General features: G+C 37.7%; 1 protein-coding gene across 3 annotated transcripts in view; it reads right to left on the bottom strand.

Moving 5' to 3' along the window:
• Window positions 1-25351, bottom strand: part of Sgcd (sarcoglycan delta) — a 501008-nt gene that overhangs the window by 85212 nt on the left and 390445 nt on the right. For 2 of the 3 annotated variants that reach the window (XM_033761597.1, XM_033761596.1), the window contains exon 6: window positions 14262-14334. In XM_033761597.1, coding sequence (XP_033617488.1) covers window positions 14262-14334 — 73 coding nt within the window. Of the gene's footprint in view, window positions 1-4768; window positions 4960-14261; window positions 14335-25351 lie in introns of those variants that run through there. The other variant, XM_033761598.1, reaches the window with a different exon arrangement.

Below are 25351 nucleotides of genomic sequence, written 5' to 3'. Positions count from 1 at the left end.
AAGGAAGCAAACAACTCATAAAGGTACAATTTAAAGGAGGAGCAAAACCTTTATGAATATATGCAAAAATAAATGGGCAATCTCTTGGAGGATACAGTTTTCAGTGTGAAAAAAAATTTAAAAATCTTACTAGAGTTTAATGTGTAATCTCATTTTCCTGCTAAGTTTAGGCCAGACCTATTGATTCCTGGCAGCAGTTGGCAACAAGAAGAAATTGTACCCACACAAGATGGCTTGTTTCTTAGAATTTTCGCTTGGTCTGGTCCTCTGAGGAGCTGGGTACATCCCCATCTCCCCGCTGCCAGTGGCTGAAGGGAGTCAGGAAAGGAGAATTGTCACTGTGCTGTTAAAACTGGAAGATTTTAAAACATCTTTATACTTAAATGCTATTCTCTCCCATGATTAAACATCACTCTTGCTTCCTTACCATGCTACAATCAAGTTCTGAAAAAGTTCAAATGCTCTTTGCAGTTTGAGCGCTTAGAAAACTAATCTTCTTATTTATGATCATGCTGTTGAGCACTTCATCTTATCTGCATAATGTTTTCTTTTCTTAGTTTGCGTCTCCTCAGAAAAGACTTGTCTCTCTCTCAAGCCTTCATACAGATAGTAAATTGCCTTTCCTATAAGAAAATGTTGAAAGCAGGGTTAAGCTCACTTTTAATTTTGGGCCCAACCTGGCAAACGAATCTTCCCCTACTTGTTTTATTACTGTCTGTTTCCTTGGCTTATGAAAAATAGGCTATGAAACAGTTGCTGATAGGCAAATATCAGATCACTGGGACATATTCCCTGCCATTCTCAAGACCAACAGCCTGGTTCATCAACAGAGTTCTGGAAACCCAACGGTTGTTAAACTGGAGATTCCAGGGAAGGTTTGAAGTAGTTCATATACATTGTGTCCTTTAGGTCTTCAGGCTTGGTCCTGGTTCTTTATCCTTTATCACAAATGAGGGAACTGAGGCACTGAGAGGTGCTGTAATACCCGGCCAGAGTCATACTGTAGCAAGTGGCAAAATCAAAACTCAGTACCCATAGCTTGAGTCCAGAGCTCTGCTCCTGAACTAGACTGTGGCCATAGCTACGAGTGCCCTGCCTATTGACTTCTTTTTTCATTATGCCAAATGAACCCCTCTGTTTCCTATCAAGGACTCCTGCCCTTTTAGAATTTTTTTTTTTGAGTGACCATCTGTGAATGTGCTTTTGATTGTATAAACCACCATAAGAATATGAACTGTTCTCCAAAATGCTCAAAGTTTAAGGAACCAAAAGGAATCAACATTGATCACAGATTCTGACCTTCAAATGCTCCATTAACAGAGCTTTCTAAGGAGTTTAAACATAATGAGGGAGTCCTGCTAAAATGCTATCTGTGGGCAGCACTTGAAAGCCTGAGTCTTCGAATCTTCATACCAGAGCAGACATGACAGGTCATTCACTTAAAATATTCCCTCCTTCTGAGGCTTGATCCACCCCTGATGGGACAGTCAGCCTTTCCTTGAGAGAAGGGACTACATGACTACAAAGGGAGGAAACCGACTACTTCAGACCATTAGAAACTGCTTTCTTTTATTACGCTGACTCACTTCTAGATTGGCCCCCTGAACTCCTGAGCCACCGTAGGCCATCAGACTAAAAAGCAGACTAGTCTTTTGTGAGAACATCACACCTTGCACAAAGACTCTTAACTTCGTTGCGGCGCAGCTGAAGTTGTGGGCTTAATGTGATGGAGGACAGAAACCTCATCCATTAACTTCTCCTACTTGACTTCTAGCCCCTGAATGAGCCCACAAAGTACTGAATAACAGCTTCTCGAGTGCTCAGAGTGGGCCTTGTCCAATCCATTAGGGCTATGTTTCACAAACGGTCCTGAAAGTGAAGTCGCTTACTTGCAGGGGCAAAAAATCAAAGGCAGCCTAACTCCTTCTGCTCTCCACTTCATCAGGACAAGTCACTCATCAAGCACATTCCTGAATATATCTGCATGCTAAGGCTGAAGGCGACTGCTATCATTTCCCAAAGAGCCTTCCGTGAGGATCAGGGGGCAACTATAAACTAACAGACAGATGCATCATGTTAAGAAGGGTGTCAAAACTTTCCTTTAATCAGTACACAGTCAATATTCTCCATCACAAATAACTAATTAGTGTCTCGATTTTCTTCCTCAGATGTCACTGCAAAAATCTATCTGTGGAATGTCATCTGCACTTAAAGAAGGGTCACGCATTGTAATTAAGTTTTAAGCTATTACTTCAGCATGAAGCTGCCACAAAGTGTGAAATGACTGTAATTCACATTTTTAAGACCCTGAATTTATTAGCATCTATTTTCTATTCAAGGTTAAGGGCATGGCATGTGGATTGTCAAAGGATTCAAATTCCTCTAGGCTTTGTAATTCTACAGTGACTATGTCTGTGCTCAGATGCCAGGCAAGGAAAATTACCATTAATGAACTGGGTTGTATTTATGGGGAAAAAAAAATCCCAAGGACCTAGAATATCATCTTCCTTTGTGATTAAGAAAAAAAAAGCAATGAAAGATTTAACTGGGTAAAAGGGGAGCTGGCATTCCCATCTCTTCATTCTTGTTCTTATTACTCTTAGCTCATGTTATGGCATATAATGTTCACATTCACTGATGTCATTAGGTCCTGCGAAATATCTTTATCCTACTAGTTTTACATTCCCCTTTCCTCACCCCTCAAACTTTTCCCCTTGGACCACTTCCCTATCGCAAGAGATCCATCTACTCAGGAATTGGAAAAGGAGGAAGGGAATTAAAAACAACGAAGCTGTGGTATGCAATATAACCACCCCCAAGATGATTGTAAACTGCATGATCTATAAACACGCAGTAATAAAATAAAATATTTTTACAAACCCACCTGACCATCCTGTTTCAAAGCCCACCACCCAGTTAGTTCCATTTGTATGCACAAAGCTTTCCAAGAGGTTTTCCATGCTTCGCTCTTAGAAAAATCCACACTCATGCATGAATTACCCACCAACCATTTGATAAAGCTCTAATCAGAAACCCAGAGACCTGAGATCAATTTTAGAGGTACACATACATAGATATATATATATTATTAATTTGCACATTTGCATATAAGATATAACTATATATTATAAATCTATATTATACAGATACTTGGAGGATACAAGAAACTTGAAACTAACATTAATATACTATACTAATATAATAAATGTAATAATATAAAATCACATTGATATAATATAGAGGCGATATAATAAATACAAAAATATAAAATAATAAAAATATAATATAATAAAAAGGGAGGTGCCAGATAGGCCACATTAAGGTTGTGTGAGAGCTTCCATTCTAACATTATGTCTCCGTGTCAGTGGGACCCAGTGAAGGAGCAAATAAGGGAGTGGCATATAAGCCATAAGCAGGAAATTGGCAAGCTTATCTAGTTTTCTCTGAAACCTGCCTGTCTTATTCTTAGTTATGTCACTCTGAATTCTAGCAAACTGTGGACAATGCTACATTTAAAAAAATTATTCATTGGCTGATTTGTTTTTAATTCACTTCTGGCTCTCAACTTATTTTAGGTAAGAACACTTGTCACTGTGTTCCTCTAAACTCCCATTACTCTTTGTTTTGAAAAGGTTATAAGGGGAATAAAGCAAGAATGCCTTCAAGCCAGGATCATGCAAGGTGTAATTAAGAAAGGTTTTCCTTCTGTAAACCCAGCAGGGACATCCTACTGAGGGGGGAAAAGGGGAATCAAAAGCAATTGTGTACTTCTTAAGAATAAGAGAACAATATACTCTACACACTTCACATGATAAATGACAGCAGCTGACATTTTAATCGAGTTAGTCACAAACACAGTAACAAAGTCATAGTATTCTATTTTTAAGGCAGAAGACAGCTCTAATTCAGAAATTTGGGAAAATAAAGACTCATGCTCATCCTGCTTTCAGGCTAGGGGTTGGCAGCTACTTTTAAGATGTCATAGATAGTCATCAAATGGATAAAAATCCAATCTTATATCCTTCCATATGGGTTTATTTTTCACATTTTAATCCCTACAGTAAAAATTAATCTAAAGCATTAATTTTTCAATTAAAAATTTATCTGGGATGATGAGAGTGATGTCTCCTTCAAAGTCAGCTGAAAACAAGCCATGACAGGTAAAATCAAGTACCTCAATGCATGCCACCGATGGCCCCAGCTTTCACAGATAGGCTAATAATGTTTAGTAATGTTTTTGAGAGAGGCTTAGGAAATGCTGTGGTTGTCAAGACATTTTCTCCAGTATCCAGCTGAATTTAGAAGATTAAAAACCCTAAAGCACTTTTGAGGAGGATATTTACAGCAACATATGTGGACTATAGGTATAATTAATACTGATTTAAGACTTTCAAATAAAATCATTAACAGCAGGTGCCTAATTATGGATCATAAGAGCTTGTTTCTCTTTTGACTTTTTACGTGGTTCCTCTAAGACCCTTCAGGGAAGATTCACAGCTTTACAGATTGGCAGAGTCTGGTAAGATCCTTTGGAACTGGCCTAATAACCTCTCCTTAAAAGCTGGCCAATTCACAAACTAATTTAAATCATCCAAAGCAAATGGCAATTCTTTATTTTTCTTATTTAACTTAGGTTTTCTCTCAAACCTTAATTCTTATCTTTATGGATTACTGGGAAAAGGTAAATTGAATCTGTTCCAGCAATCTGTGATCAAAAACTTTAAACTTCCTCTTAAATTACGAATTTTTTTTCAAGTTTGCTGTCTGTTCAGGATATTGTTATGGAGATAGAGGGAAGGGGCTTATGTGGCTTCCTGGTAACAATAACAGAAAATCCAGATTCCAGAAGGTGTACTTCTGATCAGGTGCTGGCCAGCCAGTTTCTGAGTGTGACTTTCTTTACATTCTAGCTTGATTTCCCCCAGTTCTTCTGCCACTGAGTCTTCCATAACAGCAGAACTATAACGGAGATGAGATGGACACAAAACACAAAGGCCTAAGATTGTCAAAATGCAATTCCCAACGCTTTCTTAAAATAAGAGCTTTTAATAAATGGGTCAAAGAAGAGAATGAAAATATCTTAAATACTGAAACATCTCTTTTCCTTTGTCTCTTATTTCTCCTATATGGTGAGAAAGGTATCCTAGAGAAATATTAGGGATAAAGGTGTAAAGGGAAACATGTACATAAACATCAAAGTACAGAACTGACAGTAACAGGGGAACAGGAGGAGAAAAGAGCAAGAGTAATACACAAACAGAACGGCTTGTCTTGAAAGGGGACAAAATGTATTAATTTGAGGGTTTCAAATTGGATGACCTCATAACTGAGTGGCCCTCTTTAGGTCTTAGTCTGCGGCTTTCAGACTTCCATATTTTCTGGGTAGGCACCATCAAAACTCCAGAGAGGAACTGTGATGCAATCACTCACATCTTTGTAAAAATGAGGAAACGAAAGCAACAGAATGATGTGTTAATATAGCCAAGGGAGTGTGGTCTGTGTCACTTTTATTCCAGGATTATACTGACGCTTGGTTGAAAAAAACTTCTACACATAATGGTTAACAGTTCATATAAAAGTACAGTAGTCATTTTTGTTCACATCCTTCATTGAAAAGTAATTCTTGATTATCATACCTTGATGGAAACTCCGCTAGTTGATGAAATTTTAAACTCCGGGAACTCCTCTCTGAGTTCTTGAGCACTGACTAAAGAGAGCTGCTTTATCTTCCACTTCTACTATTGGTTGAGCTTATATTCATGTAGTTCTTCCAATGTTTTGGGTACTGACGCTGAGAGAAGTCAAGGGATATTCACAAAGTAGACAAACACGGAGGCCAAACTGAAGCCTTCTTAAATACAGACTGCTGGCCAATCTAGACAGTATTCTTGATTCTATTTTATAAAACCTTTGAGTAACTATACTATCCACTGTATTTTTCTTCAATTTTTCCTTTAAATCACCTTTGTATTTGTGTTATATAACCAAATAATTCTGAATCCTAACAAAACAAAATTAGAAAGGTTAACCTTACTATATGGAACACTGGGGCAGGAGACAGAGGAAAGGAAGGGAAAAGGAGATGAAGAAACAAAAGAACATGTGTGAAAAATGTTTAAACTGGAGAAAATTCAGGGATTTCTTACATAATGGGATTGAAGGGTATTGCTCCATATGTACCGTGATCTAATACACAGTCTTCACTTCTGTGCATTGCCCTGGTTTATGTCTCTTTTTCTCTCTCTCTTTTAATGTATGTTTTTATACATCTTTAAAAGTTGGGCTATCCATCCATTATTTCTAGTGTTATGATTTTTGGTGTAGGAGTGGTGGAGGAGGGAGGGATATTACCAAGCCTTGAATTAATTGAATCTCAGGGATCTAAGTGTTCTGGTAGCTTAAATTTATAACTCATTGAAGCCAATAAATATTTAGGTGACTACAGACATTCCAGAATAAAATTAAAGAAAGAAAGAAATTTATTTTTGTCAACATGTGTGAGCCTTGTCTAATTCGTATTTCCCTATGATACACACAGACTTTAAATCTCACTTGTTCCCAAAGGAATTTAGCTTTTGTATTTTCCATTAAAAAGCAAAACAGAACAAACAAAAAGTACTTTCAAAATGTTCAAGTGCATAATGGGAGTAATAGACATATGTTTGAATTTTCTGCCTTACCAGTGGAATCTTGTTAATATGAAGAAAAATAGCTAAGTACTGTCTTAGTTGGAGCTATAGAATACATTTGAATTTAGTACATTTTTTAGCCCTAAATTGTGTGATGCACTACTTTTGCAATTTCAAAGTCTTCTGCAACCATATCTGAATTGGCTTCACACAATTTATTACAGAACATAATTTTCCTAAGGAAAATTAATTCTAAGCTCCCATTTTTGTAAACACCGAGGAACGATTTGGACATCTAGAGAAATATGTTGGGTTATTTGCCTGTTATGGCTTGTATCTAGATGCACCCCTGCCCCACAAAGCCTCCGGTGGTCCGAAGTTATGCTGAGGTCAAAGGCAAGGGATTACTAAAAGAGTCCACTGATTGGGCAGGCACAGTTCTGAGTGTGGATTACTGGAAGGCCAGAGTGTGAATACCACCTGCCCTAAGGACATTTAGCCTGGATATAAGGAATAGAAACAGAGTTGCAGCTTGCTGCTTGCTTCCTGTTTACTTTGCTGCCTTTCTGCCTTCCTGCCTTCTGCCTGTCATGAACCGTTGCTCCTCTGTGATGCCCCTCTGCCACGCCACCCTGCCTTGAAACCAGCCAAGGATGAACCGAAAGCTCTACAAAGTGTGAGCTAATAAATTTTTCCTTCTTTAATTTGTGAGTATTGGGTATTTTATCTCAGCAGTAATAAAAGTAACTAATACAGCCCCAGTACAAAATGGCCCTAGAGATCCATTCTGTTGGAGTCCTAAAACCTCTTTACTGATTTTTTTTACCTTTATCTTTTCTTTCAGTAGACATGAAGGCAACCTTACCTAACACTCCAAGGTAGATTTTGTCATTCTCTGGGTCTCCTCTGGCTTGTTTCATATCTCTGGCTTAGGAATTACCACACTGTACTGTATTTTAGGGTTATATTTCTAGATGATTTTTTTGGGGGGGTACTGGAGATCGAACTCAGAACCTTGCGCTTCTGAAGCAGGCAGCAGAACCACTAAGCTAAATCCCCAGCCCTTTAGGGTTTTTTTTCTGTTATAGCCCTCTTAAGCAAAGACTATTTAAGGACTCAATTCTGTGTTCCAAGTCTATAGCATATGAATCCTTTATAAGCATCTAGTATATACTTGGAGTAAAGTCCCTGATCTTCAGTGAGCTGGATAATCAGGTTATAATCCTTGTTATAATTGTATGTAAAGCAAGAACACATCAGCTTAGTAGTTAAGATGTTAAGAATCCCCTCATAAAGACCTTTTGGCTTCTTGCTGCTTTATGGTTCCTTCCAAATTTAGGGGAATATTTAGAGGAATATACTCAGCTATACGAATTTAGTAGTTAATATAAGCTTCTCCCTTTTTTCCCATTTGCCAAGGCATGTGAAATAATTATGTCACAGTCTATTTCATGTTCTTGTAGGATCAGAATCCTACAAGGAAACTTCACAGTTGAAAGGAATTCTTAGAGCAAGGTAGGCATTCAAAGGCAGACTCTGTTCTTATAGAAAATACATATGCAAAAGAGAGTGGCCTATTTCTTGCTTCAGATCATGAACAACCTGAGATCAGAGATTTTTCCATTTGTCTTTATACAAACTCCAGGAGAAAAAAGCAAACATTTAATATATTCACATTCTAAGATCATGAATTTATTAAAATCCAATTTCTATTCAAGGTTAGTTTTTCTTATTTCAAGGGATAGGTGATCTGTTTGATGTATTTTTAAGTATAGTTTTGAATCTAGAACATCATGTCCTTATTTCAGAATTACTCAGCAGGGCTAAAGTCAACAAACACTGCCTGAGAGAGATGTATGCTATGGACCGTTGTGACATTCACTATTTGTCTAGAAAGCAGCAATCACTTTTTGTGTGAATTTCAGCTCAACTCTAGATTATTTACAAATATATAGCAAAGACTGAAGAGTATCTCGTTTCATACTTGTTCTCTCCCTCTCTCTGCTTCCCATGCCATTCCATGAACTCCCCTCTGCAATTCCCTCTGCCCTACCCTGAAACCAGCCGACTATGCACTGAAGCCCCCATAAACTGTGAACCAAACAAAACCTTTCCTCCTTTGATTTGCAGGTCTCAGTGAGGAGAAAGTAATTAAGACATTCAGGGAGGGCTTTAAAAATCTTTTAATTCACCATCCAACTAACTGTGTTTCTATTAAACTTGTATTTATATATATTTTTTAATCTATAAGACACTCAACTGACTTCATTCTTTAGAAAAATCTTAACACAGAGTGTAATATCATAGCACCGCAAGTTGTGAAAGAAAACTGAGTGAAGGGTATATGGAAAAAACTGCATGACATTGGCAGCTCTGGTTTGAACTTAAAATTATTTTAAAACAAAAGTTAAATAATACAGAGATTAACTCTCGGGAGCTAAAGTGACATAGCTTTCTAGAAGACAGAGGGGCTCAGTGACGAGCTGAGGGACATGCAATGGGTTTGCTATGGCATCTGACACTCAGCACGGTGACCTTTGCTCTCCACTGTGTTACCACGGAGGAGTAACTGCATCGAAGCAGCTCTTTTCCTTTCACCTTCTGGTTCAAGTCCAGAGACTTCAGTTCAACTAATCTGCTTTCCTAAGTCTGAAAGACAAACAGGCACAAACGTAGCTTTGGAAGTCTGATGCAGCTCTAAGGTCAGAGGCTTGGAGACTCATGCACCAAGCTCAACCTTTTTACTCATCTTCCAAGACCAATCACAGCACAGAGTGAGAGAAGGCACTATGAAATAAATGGAAAACAAGAAACATACACAGACATACTGCTCTGGGTTTACCTATGCATGATCATCTTTCCAATTAGTTGAAGACTCTCCTACAAAGTGCTATTAAAAAAAAACACCCAGAAGGATGAATATGCTGAATTGTGACACTGGAGATCTCTGATTCAATCCAGGACAGCATGATTTGAAAATCAGAGGCAAACAAAAGAACATATGAAAATATTTTCACACTTCCTATAAGAAAATTTTATTTCTAGCCTCTGTGGCGGACTATGCATAGAGCTTTACAACAAGCAATGAAAATGTGGCCCTTGTGTAAAATCTTTATTTTTATTTATCTAGTGTAGATTGAGGAGATTTGGTCATGAAATTTGCAGATTTTGGGGGACAAGTTCCAGTGTTTTCCACAGGTCATGCAAGGCAGCATAGCTACAATGCTAGATGAGCAAATATTCTGTTCTTCACAACATGAATCTTTGCAGTGAGTTAATGCATGGAAATGGAAAATGGTCCTTTTTTTCTTTGATTTACAACGTACATGTTTATGGCAAACAGTGTGCTTATTTGATACAGTATACAATATATAGTGATGAAATACAGGCAACTGACATTTCTGTCTCCTTATATATTTGTAATTTTTTGTGTTGGGGATATTTGAACATCTATCAAGTATATAACAAAGTACTGTGAACCCTACTCATGCTAGAGTGTTGTATAACATTAGAATCTATATTCCTCCTATGGAGTTATCTTTCTGTACCTCTTATCCAACCTCCTCCTATGTCCACTCCCCCACCTTTTCTAATCCCTCCTGATGAGTGTTTGTAGCTTCTAATACTACTAAAGGAATTTTTAAGCTTCCACGTATGATAAAGAACACACAGTGTTTATCTTTCTGTGTCTGGATTATTTTACTCAACATGACGCACTTCAGTTCCACTCATATGGCCACACATGACAGAATTTCGTTCTTTCTCATGATCGATATTCCACTGTGTTGTGAAAATAAAAAGAGAATGGTACTGAAAGCAACTGTGAAAGAGCCCTACTAATGGAGTCAGGAAGCGCCCTTGGGAAACAGGGCTGTGCGTGATTCCAGCTGCTGCCTGGGGTGTTGATTTTGGTTACCTCCACCCCTTCACTATATGCATCTGGAATGGCTGGAGAACTGCACAGGGCTTAGAAGCTCAAGATGCATATCAGAGGGTTACCAGACTGCCCTCCTGTGGACTTTTACACTCTTTTGAAACATTCTTGTCTTTATCTTCTATACATCATGCAGATTCCTTTCCTTTTCAAAATTCAATAGCCCACATGAGACCACACTTTTCTTGTTCTCTTCAGAGCCCTGACCCATAGCTATGTAGAACTGTGTCTCTCAAATTGCAACTCCTAAGACCCCATATAAAGTCTTTTTACTTTTGTGGTCTCTGATATTGCACTGACTTCACATTCCGCGCATACCATATTTTCTTTTTCCCTTCATCCACCAAAGGACACCATAGTTGATCCTGTATCTTGGCTATCACAAACTCTGCTACAATAATCATCAGGGTGCAGGTATCTGTTGGTGTGATCATTTCATTTAAAAAAATACATACCCAGTAATAGGATAGCTGGATCTTCGGTTCTATTTTTAGTTTTCGGAGAAACTGAACTGTAAATATTTTAACTATAATATTGTCAATAATAACTGTACTAATTTATATTTGCATAAAATGTATGACATTTCTCCTTTGCTACCTGCTTGCCATCATTTCTACTGTTTGTATTTTCATTGTAGCCTTTCTAACTGGAGTGAGAGGATATCTCATTGTGGTTTTTTGCCTTTATCGGGCATTTATACAACCTCTTTTGAGAACCGACTCTGGATCATTTGCTCATTGTTAAACTGGATTTTTTTGAGAGTTTTATTCATGTTTGTCCTGTGCTGGGATTTCTTTTCTTTAACTACAAATGATTTATTTTATTGCTTAAAGATAAATTAACCTAAGTTCTTCCCTCTTACATTTTCCAAATCTTCCAGGTATTGCAGAGCTTGTTCCATGGAAAAGGAAGATGCAAACAAACAAATCTGTATTGTATTTACAGTTCAGTTTCCTTTAAATAGAAATTATCTTTTATAGCACTAATTACTGTCTTTTATAAGAAATTTGTTCCTATTAAGGAATGTAAAAAGGCAGGGAACTGGACCATTCATTCATTAGCTTGTCTGAAAAGACTTCTTACATCCCAGACAGAGACAGCACACTTAGAGCACAAGAATTCTCCCAAAGAATCCTAAAAGGGAGGTCTTCTCTGGTGGCTTTGCCTCAGAGTCCTGCTTCTATACCCTACACAGGATCTAGTTGACAGGGAGTCAGGTAACTTGGGCATCCAGAAATTGTGCTCAAGACAGTTATGCTAGTACAATGTAAAAACTCAGGATGTTCTGTGTAACCTGGAAAATGTAGTTCTACACCACGTCAGATTTTGCAGTGAAAAAGTTTTCTTTCCACAACCATTATTCTCTTCTTCTGGCCCAATTTATTTTCCTATATTCTCAAAGACCGACAGGCTTCTCAAAAAGTACTGGGGTTTTGTAATCTGAGGGAGCTTTTCCTACTACTGAGAACAGGCTCCTCTAAGGCTGTTGCTGTTTCACCAAAGTATACTGAGGTTACATCTTGGAAGAGTAGATGTGCCTCATGCAGTGTAGACTCATTTGCCTATGGTTGATGACTACTATAAAATAGTTACACAATGCTATGTATAGTCACTTAGTGATTTATGACTGGTTTTAGGTAAAAGAGTTACCCAAAGTGAAGAAAGGTAATATTCATTCCCTGACTTCATCGTGATTATAATTATATCCTAGATGCTACAACGGTATTTGTTTCAACATAACTGGCTTGTTTTTATTTTGAGACAAAGTCTTGCTTAAGTCCCCAGGTAAGGCTCTAATTTATAATCCACTTGTCTTTGTCTCAGGCACCCAGAGTGCGGGGATTACAAGTGTATTTCAACTTGCCTGATTTGAACATATTATTTAAAAAAAACTCTTTTAATTAATTGTATTGGTGCATTTAAGGCATACAATATAATGACATTCATCACTGGAAATTTGCACCTTTACATAATCCATCTCGTTTTTTATTTTCTCCCCATTCCTCTGCCCTCATTTTAACCTCTATCCACAAAGACTTTCTTTCCATTTTTTCATTTTCTCATATTAATTTCATTCCCTTCTTTCTTTTCCCTACCCCTCCCACTTCCTTTTTGCACCTTTTCTTCCTAATTTACATTATTTATACCTTTTAGTCTTTATTTACACTTTCAATTTGTCACACTAGAGAAACTATTCAATATTTACACGTGTGTCCTATTTATTTCACTTAAGAGTATCGCCTCAATGTGCATCCATTTAGCTATAAATGTCTCTAGTTTCTCATTCTTTATGGCTGAGTAGTGCTCCATTTTATGAAAAAAAAAGTATCGCCTCAATGTGCATCCATTTAGCTATAAATGTCTCTAGTTTCTCATTCTTTATGGCTGAGTAGTGCTCCATTTTATGAAAAAAAACAAAACAAAACTACACATTTTCGTTATCCAGTCTCTCCTTGATGGGCAATTGGGCTACTTCGAAGTTTTAGCTATAACAAAGTGTACTGCTACGAACATGGCACTTATATCAATGTGAAGATAGGAAATGAAGGAGTCAAAGTGTCATTATTTGCAGATGACATGATACTCTATATAGAAGATCCCAAGAACTCTAACAAAAGTCTTCTAGACTTAATAACCAAATTCAGTAAAGTAGCTGCATACAAGGTCAATACACAAACATCAATACATTTTCTGCGCACGGACATCAGACTCACTGAGAGAGAAATGGGGCAATCAATTCCCTTCACAATAGCATCCAAAAATTGAAATACCTACCTAAGAATCAACCTAACAAACGAAATCAAAGACCCCTACTCTGAAAACTACAGCACTCTGAAAAAAAGAGACTGAAGAGGATATCAGACAATGGAAAACATCCCGTGCTCCTGGGTAGGAAGAATCACCATTGTGAAAATGGCCATACTTCCATAGCTGCTATATAGATTCAGTGCAATCCCAATTGAAATCCCAGCAGCATACTTCACAGACCCTGAGAAAACAATCCAAAAATTCATTTGGAACAAGAAGAGACCTAGAATAGCAAAAGAAATTCTAGGCAATAAAGACAAGGCAGGGGGTATCACCATCCCCAACCTGAACATACCATTTTAAACGTGCTTTTCTTTAGAAAGGGATAGTTCTTTGTTGGCTAGAATTGTTTCTGGACTGTGTATTAGTCTCTTTTTTTCTCGGTAGCTGTTGGCAGTAAGTGCATAGCACCTTAGAGTTCTCTGCAAGTCCCACACTTATGAATACTTGACAAATAACATAAGTAAATGGAATACCCACAGAATGTAGCTCCATGATCATACCAACCCTAGTAATAGCTTGTTAAAATTTAAAAAGTACATACTGAATTTAGACTTCAGCTTCTCTTATACAGCTCTTTTCTTTCATCACACATTACTGTTTAGTTCAACTACTTTATAGGAGGATAGGTTGGTAGCACCCCAAAATACAGCCACAAACTTCTACTACCAGAGAATGAATCTAAATATCACAACTGCAAAGTTGGCAAGTACTTACTCCAGAACCTTAGATTTAAGTACTCAGAGAAAATTTCCTTTTGGTTTTATCTTATCTTTAATAATTTACCAAGTGCTCCCAATTTATGTACTGTATTATAACAGTATTATTCAAAATGAATCATGAGAAAGGTAATAGCCATTAATAAATGCAAACCAAAGTCAGAAGCTTACCTTAGTTCCTTGAAGGGGTCTGCCCTGACATTAGGTGTTTCTATAGACTTTGGGAAAACTGTGCCCTCAGCTCCTGCAAACAGAACAACAAAAGAAAGCAAGCAGAGGTCAGAGACATTGGAGGACTCACCTAGAGGCACAATCAGCAAACTGGTTGGAGCTAAATGTAGCAAATCCATTACGCAACCCAGTATGCACAAACCTTGCCCCTGGCCACGGCACTCGTGCCAGGAGAGCATTGAATCAGCTCATGCAAACCACCTTTGAAACACAATGTCCTTACTGAGATCAGATGGAGGCCATGAGGCAAATACCGATAAAGTTAAAAAAAAGTTGAAATGAGAAAAGAAAGGAATGAAGGATCCTGGAAATGTAAGGTTTGACTCTTATCTATAATATGCCAACTAGAAATGTTTTAAAATGCAGCAGCTGAAGGCCTCTTGCTGTACACAATACCTATGATAACTAAGCAATGTGTTTGATAATTATATTTGCTTCATCACAAGCAAAATTTTCCAGTAAATAAAGCTCTACACTATTCTGTTTTCAAGTAGAAAAACAGAACATTATGAGGGACCATATGAAGTTCAGTGCTTTTATACTTTCAGTATTAACATTGATCCCCAACCCAATCTAGGCATTTAGCTCTTGACTGTGCTATAAGCTTTTATCTTTACAACCTGTCAACACCAGCTGAACTTTTCCAGCCATAAAAGATTGTGATTATCTGATTTATATGCTCCCAAAGCGTTTTCAAATCTTTTAAACTTCAGTTTATCACAGACAATTGCATTGGATATTAGTTTTCCAAGTGAATTTAGCGGAAGCAGTATCCTGTACTCTGGAGTAAAGAAGTTTATTTTTATACATTTCGTATATTTCTTTGAGGTTGTCGGAAGGGGTGGAATATCTTGCGTACATGTGCAAATTTCTAGAATCCTCTTGCATTTCTTATCCTGTCTAGAAATCCTCCATTCATCACTGCTATTTCAAGTCTGTATTTATCCTGGCTTAACAATGAGTCCAGGGAAATGAACAGGTTCCTTTACTTCTACAGCAAGTATAAAAATATTCACTCTTTTTGATAGGTGTAACAGACTTTTCCAAGTCTGTACCCTCTTCTACTTAATGTAATATATAGTCATTAAAGAAACATCTTAACTCTAACATAAATTTTTGAGTGCCTACTATCGATTCCATCATATATATTAATAATGTACTAGTTCATTTATTTATTGTAGCAACTCCACAAGAGATAACTGCATCAGGCATAGAGACATCCAGTTACTCAGTTTCTAAATAAAGACAATAAAAAGTTTATAATTCCACATGATACAACTATTTTATCAACAACCAACAGTGCAATAATCTTTTACACAAAATCTTACCAATTCCAGCATTTAAAAAAATCCAACTCAAATTCTTCTCTGAGATTCAAGGCAAACTCTTAGTTGTGAATCTCTACAAAACTCAGAAAGCCAATGACTGCATCCGGAGAGACAACGGTACAAGGTCAACATTCCCATTCCAAAAGAGAGAAATGGGAAGATAGAAAAGAACAAGACCAAAGCAAGATCGAAACCCTGCAGTGCAAACATTAAGTTCTGTATCCCCATGTGCACACAGCTGTGAGTCCTAGAAGGCTTGGACATCCCATCACTATGGCCTCATGGTTGCAGCCCATACAGCTCCAGTCGTGGCCTGCAGATTTTAAACGCAGATGTTCCACATTCCTGGCCTCTCAGACCTCCTGGTGTCTCCACTGAACTCCCAGGTTCACTCTCACAGATACACAACTCATGTCTCAAGGGCACAATGCTTGGCCTTCAGGCCGCCCACTGAAATCTGGATGATGCCTCCACAGATTCCTGACCCTTGCATTCAGCATGCCTGAGCAACCAGCACCATGTGAGGGAAACAAAGGCCTGCAACTCAGAGAAGCCATAGTCATGCCTCTGTAGCTGTGCTATGGCAGAATGACTAACTGGATGGCTGAACAAGATGAAATAAAACCAGGGATACCAATCATCTAGATGGCTTTAATCAAGCAGGTGACCCAGGGGTTTTCTTCTCAAAGGAAGGCTTTACACTTTTGCATCCTTGAGCCTGTGATGCGTGGGCCTTGCCAATTCCTGAGATGCTCTCAAGACATCTTTCTTCTTGTCCCTTTTCAAGGTTATAAATTTGGTTTTTGTTTAATGGTGCTAATCTGTTTAAAAGCCACACCACCTATAGCCCATTTTCTGCTCTTTTTACCCCTGATTGTCACTACAAATCTTGGTGTTCACAGTCAGCAATATCCATGCCACGTCTTGGATGTTGAACTACCTTGACTTTTCTTCCACCTTTCATCTCAACCTCCTGCACATCTCCAGATTTCCAGGGCAGACTTTTCAGCCTTTCCATGGAGACCCTCCAGCTTCCTGATACAGAATCACAGGGGTCTGCATCATGTGAACCAAGGTCCTCAGACCTTCGATTTTTTACTAGATCCTTCCAATCTCCAGCATGACGAAGGCCTTTTTGCATTCTTGCACACCTGACTCTTTGGGTGGACACTGTAAGCCTCCCTTATAAATCCATATATTGTATCTTAAATCTGTTGGTGTAGTAACATTAACTGATACACCAGCATTAAACTCTTCCCAGAAATCTGTTCCAAAGGCTTCTGAACCTCATGGCCAGATATGGGCACAGCAATGACCTCTATTCTCTGGTATCAAGTTTCTGTATTAGAAAGACTTCACATTGTAGGCAAAATACCAAAAATACCCACAATTTCTTTATTTATTTTTAAATTTTTTCATTGAGTTTACCGGTACATTTTAGGTACACAATATAGTTACATTCATTATTGGGATCTTGTACCTTTACATGACAGGTCTTGCTTCTCATTTTTTCCCCTTGTCCCTGCCCTCCCTGCACCCCCTCCTCCCTTCTCCATTTACAAGCACTTTATTTCCATTTTTTTATTTTATCATATTTTTGTCTTTTCCCTTATTACCTTTCCCTTATTACCTTCCCACTTTCCCTATACCTTTAGCCTCAGCCCTTTTCTTCCTATTTCACACTGTCAATTATCTCATTAGGATCTTATGTACTATTATCTTTTTTCACACCAGAGAAAGTATTCAGTATTTACACGTGTGAATTATTTATTTCACTTAGGAGTATATCTTCAATATATAACCATTTTCCTATGAATGAATCTAATTTCTCATTCTTTGTGGCTGAGTAGTATTCCATTTTATAGAAAAACCACATCTTCTTTATCCAGTTTCCAATTGGTGGGCAAATGGGCTGTTTCCAAGTTTTAGCTATTACAAACTGTGCTGCTATAAACATTGGTGCACATATATCACTGTGATGTGATTCTTTTAATTCTTTTGGAAAGATACCCAGCAGAGGGATGGCTGGGTCAAATGGAACCTCTAGTCCCAGCTCTTTGAGGTATCTCCATATTGATTTCCATAGTGGTTGCACTAGTCTGCACTCCTACCAACAATGGAGAAGGGTTCCTTTCTCCCCACAACCCTGCCAACATTTGTTATTGGTTGATTTCTTGATGGCAGCCATTCTTTGTGGGGTGAGGTGGAATCTCAGTGTTGTTTTCATCTGCATCTCTCAAATGACCAATGATGTGGAACATTTTTTCATATATTTCTTTGCTGCTTTTACTTGTCTGAGAAATGTCTGTTCATTTCAGATGCCCAATTTTGAATCGGGTCTTTATATTTCGGGGGGCTGATTGTTTTGAGTTCTATATAGATTCTAGATAATAGTCCTTTCTCTGAGGAGCAGGTGGTAAAAATTTCTCTCACATTGTAGGTTGTCCCTTAGTTCTGTTGATGGTTTCTTTTGCAGTGCAGAAGCTTTTCAATAAGATGATATCCCAGTTGTTGATTCTTTCTGTTAGTTGCCGTGCTACTGAGGATTTGTTCATAATGCCTTTTCCTATGCCAATGTCTTCAAGATTTCTGCCTAACTTATCTTCCAGCAAGTTTAGTGTTTCTGTTTTTAATATTTAGATCTTTAATCCACTTGGATTTTAATTTAGTGCACGGTGAAAGATAACGGTCTAGTTTTAATCTTTGGCAGGTTGAGATCCAGTTTTTCCAACACCATTTAGTAAAGAGGCTATCTTTCCTCCAGTGGGGATGGTCAGCTCCTTTGTCAAAGATGAGGTAGCTGAGTACATCTGGAGTTGTTTTTGTGTTTTCCAGTATGTTCCACTGATCCTCAGGTCTGTTTCTTTGCCATTACCATGCTGTTTTTATCACAGTGGCTTTGTAGTATAGTTTCAAATTGGGAATTGTTATACCCGCTGCCATGTGTCTGTTGCCTACGATGGCTTTTGCTATTCTAGGTCTCTTATGGTTCCAAATGAATTTTTGTATTGTTTTTTCTAGTTCTGTGAAATATAGTGTTGGAATTTCAATTGGCATTGCATTGAATCTATACAGCAGTTTTGGCAGTATGGCCATTTTCACTATGTTGATTCTTCCTACACAGGAGCAGGGGGATATATTTCCATTTTGTTATATCCTCTTTGATCTCCTTTTTCAGAGTGCTGTCGTTTTCACTGTAGAGGTCTTTTGCTTTTTTTGTTAGATTGATTCCTAGATGCTTCATTTTTTTGGATGCTATTGTGAAAGGAATTGTTTCCCTAATTTCTCTCTCAGTGAGTCTGTTATTTGTGTACAAGAAGGCTAGCGATTTTTGGGCAAACATCCACAATTTAAAGGATGAGAGGTTTAATTTGGCTCACTGTTTCAGAGGATTGAGTCTATGGTTGACTGGCTTCCAGACCTAAGCACAATGGTGAAAGGGTGTGGGAGAGCAAAGCTTCTTAGTTTTGGGTAGCTGGGAAGCTTAATAGGGAAGCAGGACCCAAGAGGAAGGATTAAGGGCCCCAAGTTTATACCTGTAAGACCCACACAGAAACATGCAGAAGTATACAACACTAATGCTCTAGGTGGCTTCCAAGCCAATCAAGTCGACAATTAAACTTAACTATCATAGGGCTAAATAAGGAACTCCTCACCTGCAGCTGGTGGCTCTCCGTTCTGCCACCCTTCTAAGCAACTCAAGGAGGAAGCAAAGGAGCTATGATTACATCATCTAACTTACTACAGGTATTCACTAAAGGTTTGTGGAAAGAAAATTGTATCCTTTGAACCCCAGAGCTCAAGTCTTCAACTTTCTCTGCTCTACAAGCCTATCTGCTGTGTTCTTGGCTAGAAGTGTATCTTATTTTAGGCTATATCCCAGTTGGCAACCACAATGCCAGTACAGAGTAGACACTCAAGAAATACTAGAAAAATGACAACACTCATTTTGCACTGAGCACATACTACATGGAATTTTTACTTACCCTGCAGACATTCACCCCATTTCTTCAGGTAGATCATAAGTTTTGTGTGGGCAGGAAAAGATCACACTAAGACTCCCCAGATTGAGTTCAGGCGTCTCAGGCTTTTACTGAATTGACTTTAATCTGGTACTACTATTTATAGGGAAGCCCTAACTTACTGTTGTATAAGTTCCTATGCAGTGCAATATACTTTAAGTGAGAAGTCAAGATCAAAATTCAACATATTATTTTAATTTTACCTGTATGATTTTTTAAATAATTAAATTTATTGTTTTACTTTCTTTCAAAATTTACCATTGTCTATAAGTATTTTCCTGGAGCATTTTTATTGTGATATATCTCTCCAATACATAATAATTAAATTTATCCTGGGGAATTGGTACAATGTGTAGCACATCTTAAATTTTCACTCCCTATTGGCCACTGTCTTCCTCTTGCTCTTCTTCCCCAGATCTCCTTCCCATCTCAATAAAGTTTGCCTCCTTGTTTCTTACTAACTCTTATTTTGCTCTTTAAATTATTTATATTTTAGGGTCTCACATAACAAAACCATGTGATATTTAACCTTTTGTCCCTGATTTATTTCACTTAGAATTATGGTTGCAAGGTACATTTATTCTCTAAAAATGACTGAAATCCATCATTTTTTATGACTGAGTAGTATTCCACTATATATATATATCACATTTACTTTATCTGTTCATCTATTTTTAAGGGAAAAGAAAAAAATATGAGACAATTAACAAATGGAAATGAAGTATTTGTAAATGAAGAGGGGAGGAGGGGGTGAAGGGAGGGCAGGGACAAAGAGAAAAAATGAAAACCAAGACCTGTCATGTAAAGGTACAAGATCCCAATAATGAATGTAACTGTACTGTATCCCTAAAATGTACCCATAAACTCAATGAGGAAAAAAAATTACCTGTATGATTTTAAAAGCTATGCTAATAAAGAAATACTACTGGGGCTAAATAAAAATAATTTTTAAAACAAAAATGAGACCAAATACTTGTAGTTTCCTCCTAGACTGAGGAACCTGCTTATCCTATACCTAAGAAAACTGGGGTCAAAACGTGGATCTCACAAAGACACAGATTTGAGGAGCTACTGCAGATACACATACTGGCCTCTGAACCGGAAGCCCACTTTTAGCCACAATGCTAATCCCTTGTCTCCTCAATGCCAGGTCCATGTGGCAGCTGATGAGCGACAACATGTCGGGTAGAATAAGGTCAAGGTACACTGATGCTTAGTTTTCTTCTCTGAAAAGAAGAAATATTCATTGTACCTCTGTCTCCTGAAAGACTTGGAAGACTGAATGAGCTCTGGGGCACAGCAATCAGTAAACAAAATATAATAAAATACTGCTAGCAATAAAGTGTTTAAGAACCCTGTTCTTACTGTTTGTTTATTTTTGTTTTTTGTTTTTTTGGTCCTCAGTGATGATTTTCTTTTTGAGATAGTGTCTCACTTTTAATTTAAGCTGGTCTTAAACTCACTGTGTAGCACAGGCTGCCCTTCAACTCAAGGGAATCTTCCTGCCTTAGCCTCCAGAGTGCTGGGATTACAAGTGTGTTTCACCATGTCCTGCTAATCAGTAATGATTTAAAAAACAGTTTGAAGGTATTTGCTATGAGTTTGAAAGTGTACTGAATGCTCCAAGTTTTCATTTGATCATCAGAATAACTATGCAGTAGAGACTATTCATCGCTATAATCAAGGACACAGAATCCAACACTCAGAAGAGTGAAGAAAGTAACTTTTCTGCAGTCACACAGTTAAGTGATGGGGAAAATGAGTGCTAGTCTCTCTGCTCCACACTTGATGCCTTTGATCACTACTCCTATCTCCCCCAGTAGATTAACTTGCTCTGCACCACTTCATCTTTTTCTGAGATCAGAACAGATAGTAATGGCTATGCCCTCTAATAATGCTTACAAAATCCCCAGTTACCCTTCCAGAAACACTTCTTTCCAAGTCCTATCAGATTTCTGATTTCCACATCATTTTTCACTTTCACACAGTTACACAGTGGACATCCATCCATCAGGCCAAATCCCCCATCCTGTCCTCTACCCATTCTCAGATAATACATTATTCTCAATTTTATTATTTCAAAAAGCTTTCTATTAAAACCATACCTACTGACTCCCTTCTTTGACACAATATAATTTACTGGCAATAAATGTTCATAAACAGTTTGACTGAAAAATCCATAAAGCCATTTCAGCTTTATTTTGAATTCCATTTAATGTCCCTCAAAAATGATTTCATCAATGTGTTTCCATTAGCTGGTTCTCTGCCCAATAACTTAATTTCACACAATCAATCAGGAACTTATAAAGCATGTGACAAGATCTATCTAAAGTGTTTTGAATCACCATAAAGATCAGCTCAATGGCTCTTTTTTCCTACTAGCACAGGTACCGGGTATACTTGTCAAAAATTTCAAACGCAATCTGTTACTATAGTAACAAAAACCCACGTTCTCCTCTCTAGAAAGGATACGTAAGTCCAGAGATCTGTTTTACCACACTTTCCCCTCAAAGCGTCCTAAATGTCAAATACCTGACATCTAGGTACTGACATCCAGGCCTTTCTCTGATTTTAGACAAATCATATAATTATAATCTTTTTAGCCTTTGATTCGCTCAACCACAAAATGAGAGTTAAACATCAAAACTCCCCAACCACAAATCTAAAAATTTCTGAAGTTACAACTTGATTTAAGCAAATGGCTGTCTAATCATCTCCTTTCTCTACTGGGAAGACGACAAAATCCTAGAGTATCAAAGGATTATGCTGGTATGGCTTGTATCGAGATGTCCCCTCAAAGCCTCATGCAGTTATAGGTGGGGAGTCTTAAAGGTAAAGGATTAGGGTGTGTGCTGCTAGGATTAAGGGTGCCCTACTCTGGGTATGGGTGGTACCACGCAAAAGGTGAGTAGCCTAGATGGAATATAAAAGGACAGAAAGAAGCTGTTTTGCTGTCTTGCGTCTTCCGTCTGCCATGAACTGTTTTTCCTCTGGGATGCCACCTTGCCTTCGAGCCAGCTAAGCACAGACTGAAACCTCTACAAAGCCTGAGCCAAAACAAACCTGTCCTCCTTTAAGTGTGAGTGTTGGGTACTTCATCTTAGCAATGAGAAAAGTAACTGAGACATATTATAAACATTTTCTCAATATTCGAGGGAGAGGGGAATGAAGGCAACAGATTTTTGTTCAGTTTATATTGCATTTAATTTTAAAAAATTTTTTTAGTGCTGGGAAATGAATCTAGGACTTCACACAGAGTTAGCAGGCACCCTATGCTGAATTATACTCCCTTTATAAAGCACATTTAAATTTCATAGAAATAATCACCAGAAGATAAATATTCAAAGAAATAAAATGGTTAACAGCAAAATTTTTGTTGATGAAACTAACTATAAAGCCAAAATACATTGTCACTTTAAAACTCTAAGTAATCTGAGTTAATCAGATTTTATGAAAAACTAACAGACACCAATGTGCCTAAAACTAATGCTAAAAACAGCTGTGGACTAAATTCTGAAAGGAAAATTTAGATTTGCAAACTATAACAAAGGAAAATGAGACTCAGGATAATTATTAGACAGAAAAATTACACTGATAGGAGTTATACCAAATGAAATTGTGCACAGATTTATGATAAACCAGATCTTTCTTGTACCTGTACATAATGAATTCATCTCAAAAGTGACAAGTCTCAAGACATTTTCTTCAAAATGATAAAAAATGACTAAAATATAGTGTTTCAAAAATTGATTAAGGAATTAAACTAGCTTAAGTTTACAATGGTAAATTCTTTCATCATTAATACTGGCCTAACTATGATTAATTTTTTGTGTTTATGAACAAGAAGTAAAACCCATCTTTGGGTTTAAACCATGGGACCGTAATGTTCACTAGATTCAAAAGGCAGAGCTAAAATATCTGATGAATAGTGTACTGCACTGTTTGCAGCAATCCTGATACATTTTCCTATTTGCTCTTCTTGGGTAGGTATAACTGAATGACAACCTTAGTAACAACCATAGTTTACCTGCTAAGGGTGTGTTTTCCTACACAGATTAGATTATACAGCAGAGAAAGGAAGTCGATCTAAAAAATGGTGACAGGAAAATAGATGGGTTGATTTTGTTTCTTGAAACATCAGAGAAGCCAGAAAATGAAGACCTGATTTTTAGACTCGTTATGTGGTACCATGGTTTGAATGTGCTTTGTTCTGCCTAAGTTCACGGGCTGGAGGGGTGGATTTCAGTTTGCTGCTGTGAGGCCTTTCCGGAGGGGGTTCTTGTCACAGCCACCCGCACTGAAACATTCAGCGAAGGAAAAGGCACTAGAGGAAGCAAAGGGAGGAGATGGTGGGAGGCTGGATTAGAGAAAGGGCAGTGGGGGAGAGCAGTGGGTTTCTAAGCAGATGCTCCGGAGGAAAACCAATGAGATATCACCACGCCTGGGACAGGGAGGGCACCACAGGGGATCACAGGGACATCCGGGAGACCTAAGGTGGGTGTCCAAAGCCACACGGCTGATGCTCAAAGAAAACTTTTACTCCTCAAACAATATCTACATTTTTGGATATTTGATGTTTTAGTCACCTTAAAAATTACCTTTATTTGCTAAGGCTGGTCTGAATCCAACTGTATTTTTCTTATGAAGGAGCAAGGAAGATGACAGAAAATTTAAATTCAACCTCCTGTGGTATTTATAAAGAAGACTTTTTTTTTCTTTTGGTACTGAGGATCAAATTCGGGTCCTTGAGCTTGTGAGGCACACGGTGAAACCACGAAGCTGAATCCTCAGCCCTATAAGCAATGCAGTTTTTTTTTTCTTTTTATTGAGGTTATTGGTACAATCTAGGTATACAATACAGTTACATTCATCATTGGGATTCTGTACCTTTACATAATAGGTCTTGATTCTCATTTTTCCCCTTGTCCCTGCCCTCCCTTCCACCCCCTCCTCCCCTCCCCATTTACAAACACTTTATTTCCATTTTTCAGTTTCTCATATTTTTTCCCTCTCCCTTATTACCTTTCCGCCACCCTTCCCACTTTCCCTACACCTTTAGCTAATTTCCATTTCAGTTTCTCATATTTTTTCCCTCTCCCTTATTACCTTTCCGCCACCCTTCCCACTTTCCCTACACCTTTAGCTCTTTACTTCCTATTTCACATTATTATCTCATTAGGATCCTGTGTACTATTATAGTTTTTCACACCAAAGAAACTATTCGGTATTTTAGTTAAATCTCTGTATGAACATTACAAATAGGGAATCCTAAAATAAAACTAAAAAGGAAAGTAAAAGAGAAAAGGCAATGATGTAACATCAAAATAATCCTTAATTCTGGAGAGGAAAATGGTCCCTGAACATATTTAAATTGCTTCTCACTCTTAAAGTCTTATCTTATTCTTTTTTAGCTATTTACAGAATACTTTATTAGTTTCTGTAATCAAACCCACGTAGATATGACCTTACATATTTAGTATGATGTGTTACCCCTGTACACATGGAAAAAATAAAAACAAAAATAAATTAACATTTCTAGACCAATATGGTTGTCCATTTCTGTACAATGCCAAGTCAACACAGTAAATTGGGATGACTTTTTCCAAAGTTGGCAGCACAGTTAAAGTTTCCCAAAATTCAATTTATATATATATATGTGTGTGTTTGTGTGTGTGTGTGT

This window comes from Fukomys damarensis, unplaced genomic scaffold (assembly GCF_012274545.1).
Source record: "Fukomys damarensis isolate Sample0158 unplaced genomic scaffold, DMR_v1.0_HiC HiC_scaffold_9, whole genome shotgun sequence".
In the NCBI taxonomy this organism is placed as follows: Eukaryota; Metazoa; Chordata; class Mammalia; order Rodentia; family Bathyergidae; genus Fukomys; species Fukomys damarensis.
This window is presented reverse-complemented; position numbering and strand designations above follow the sequence as displayed.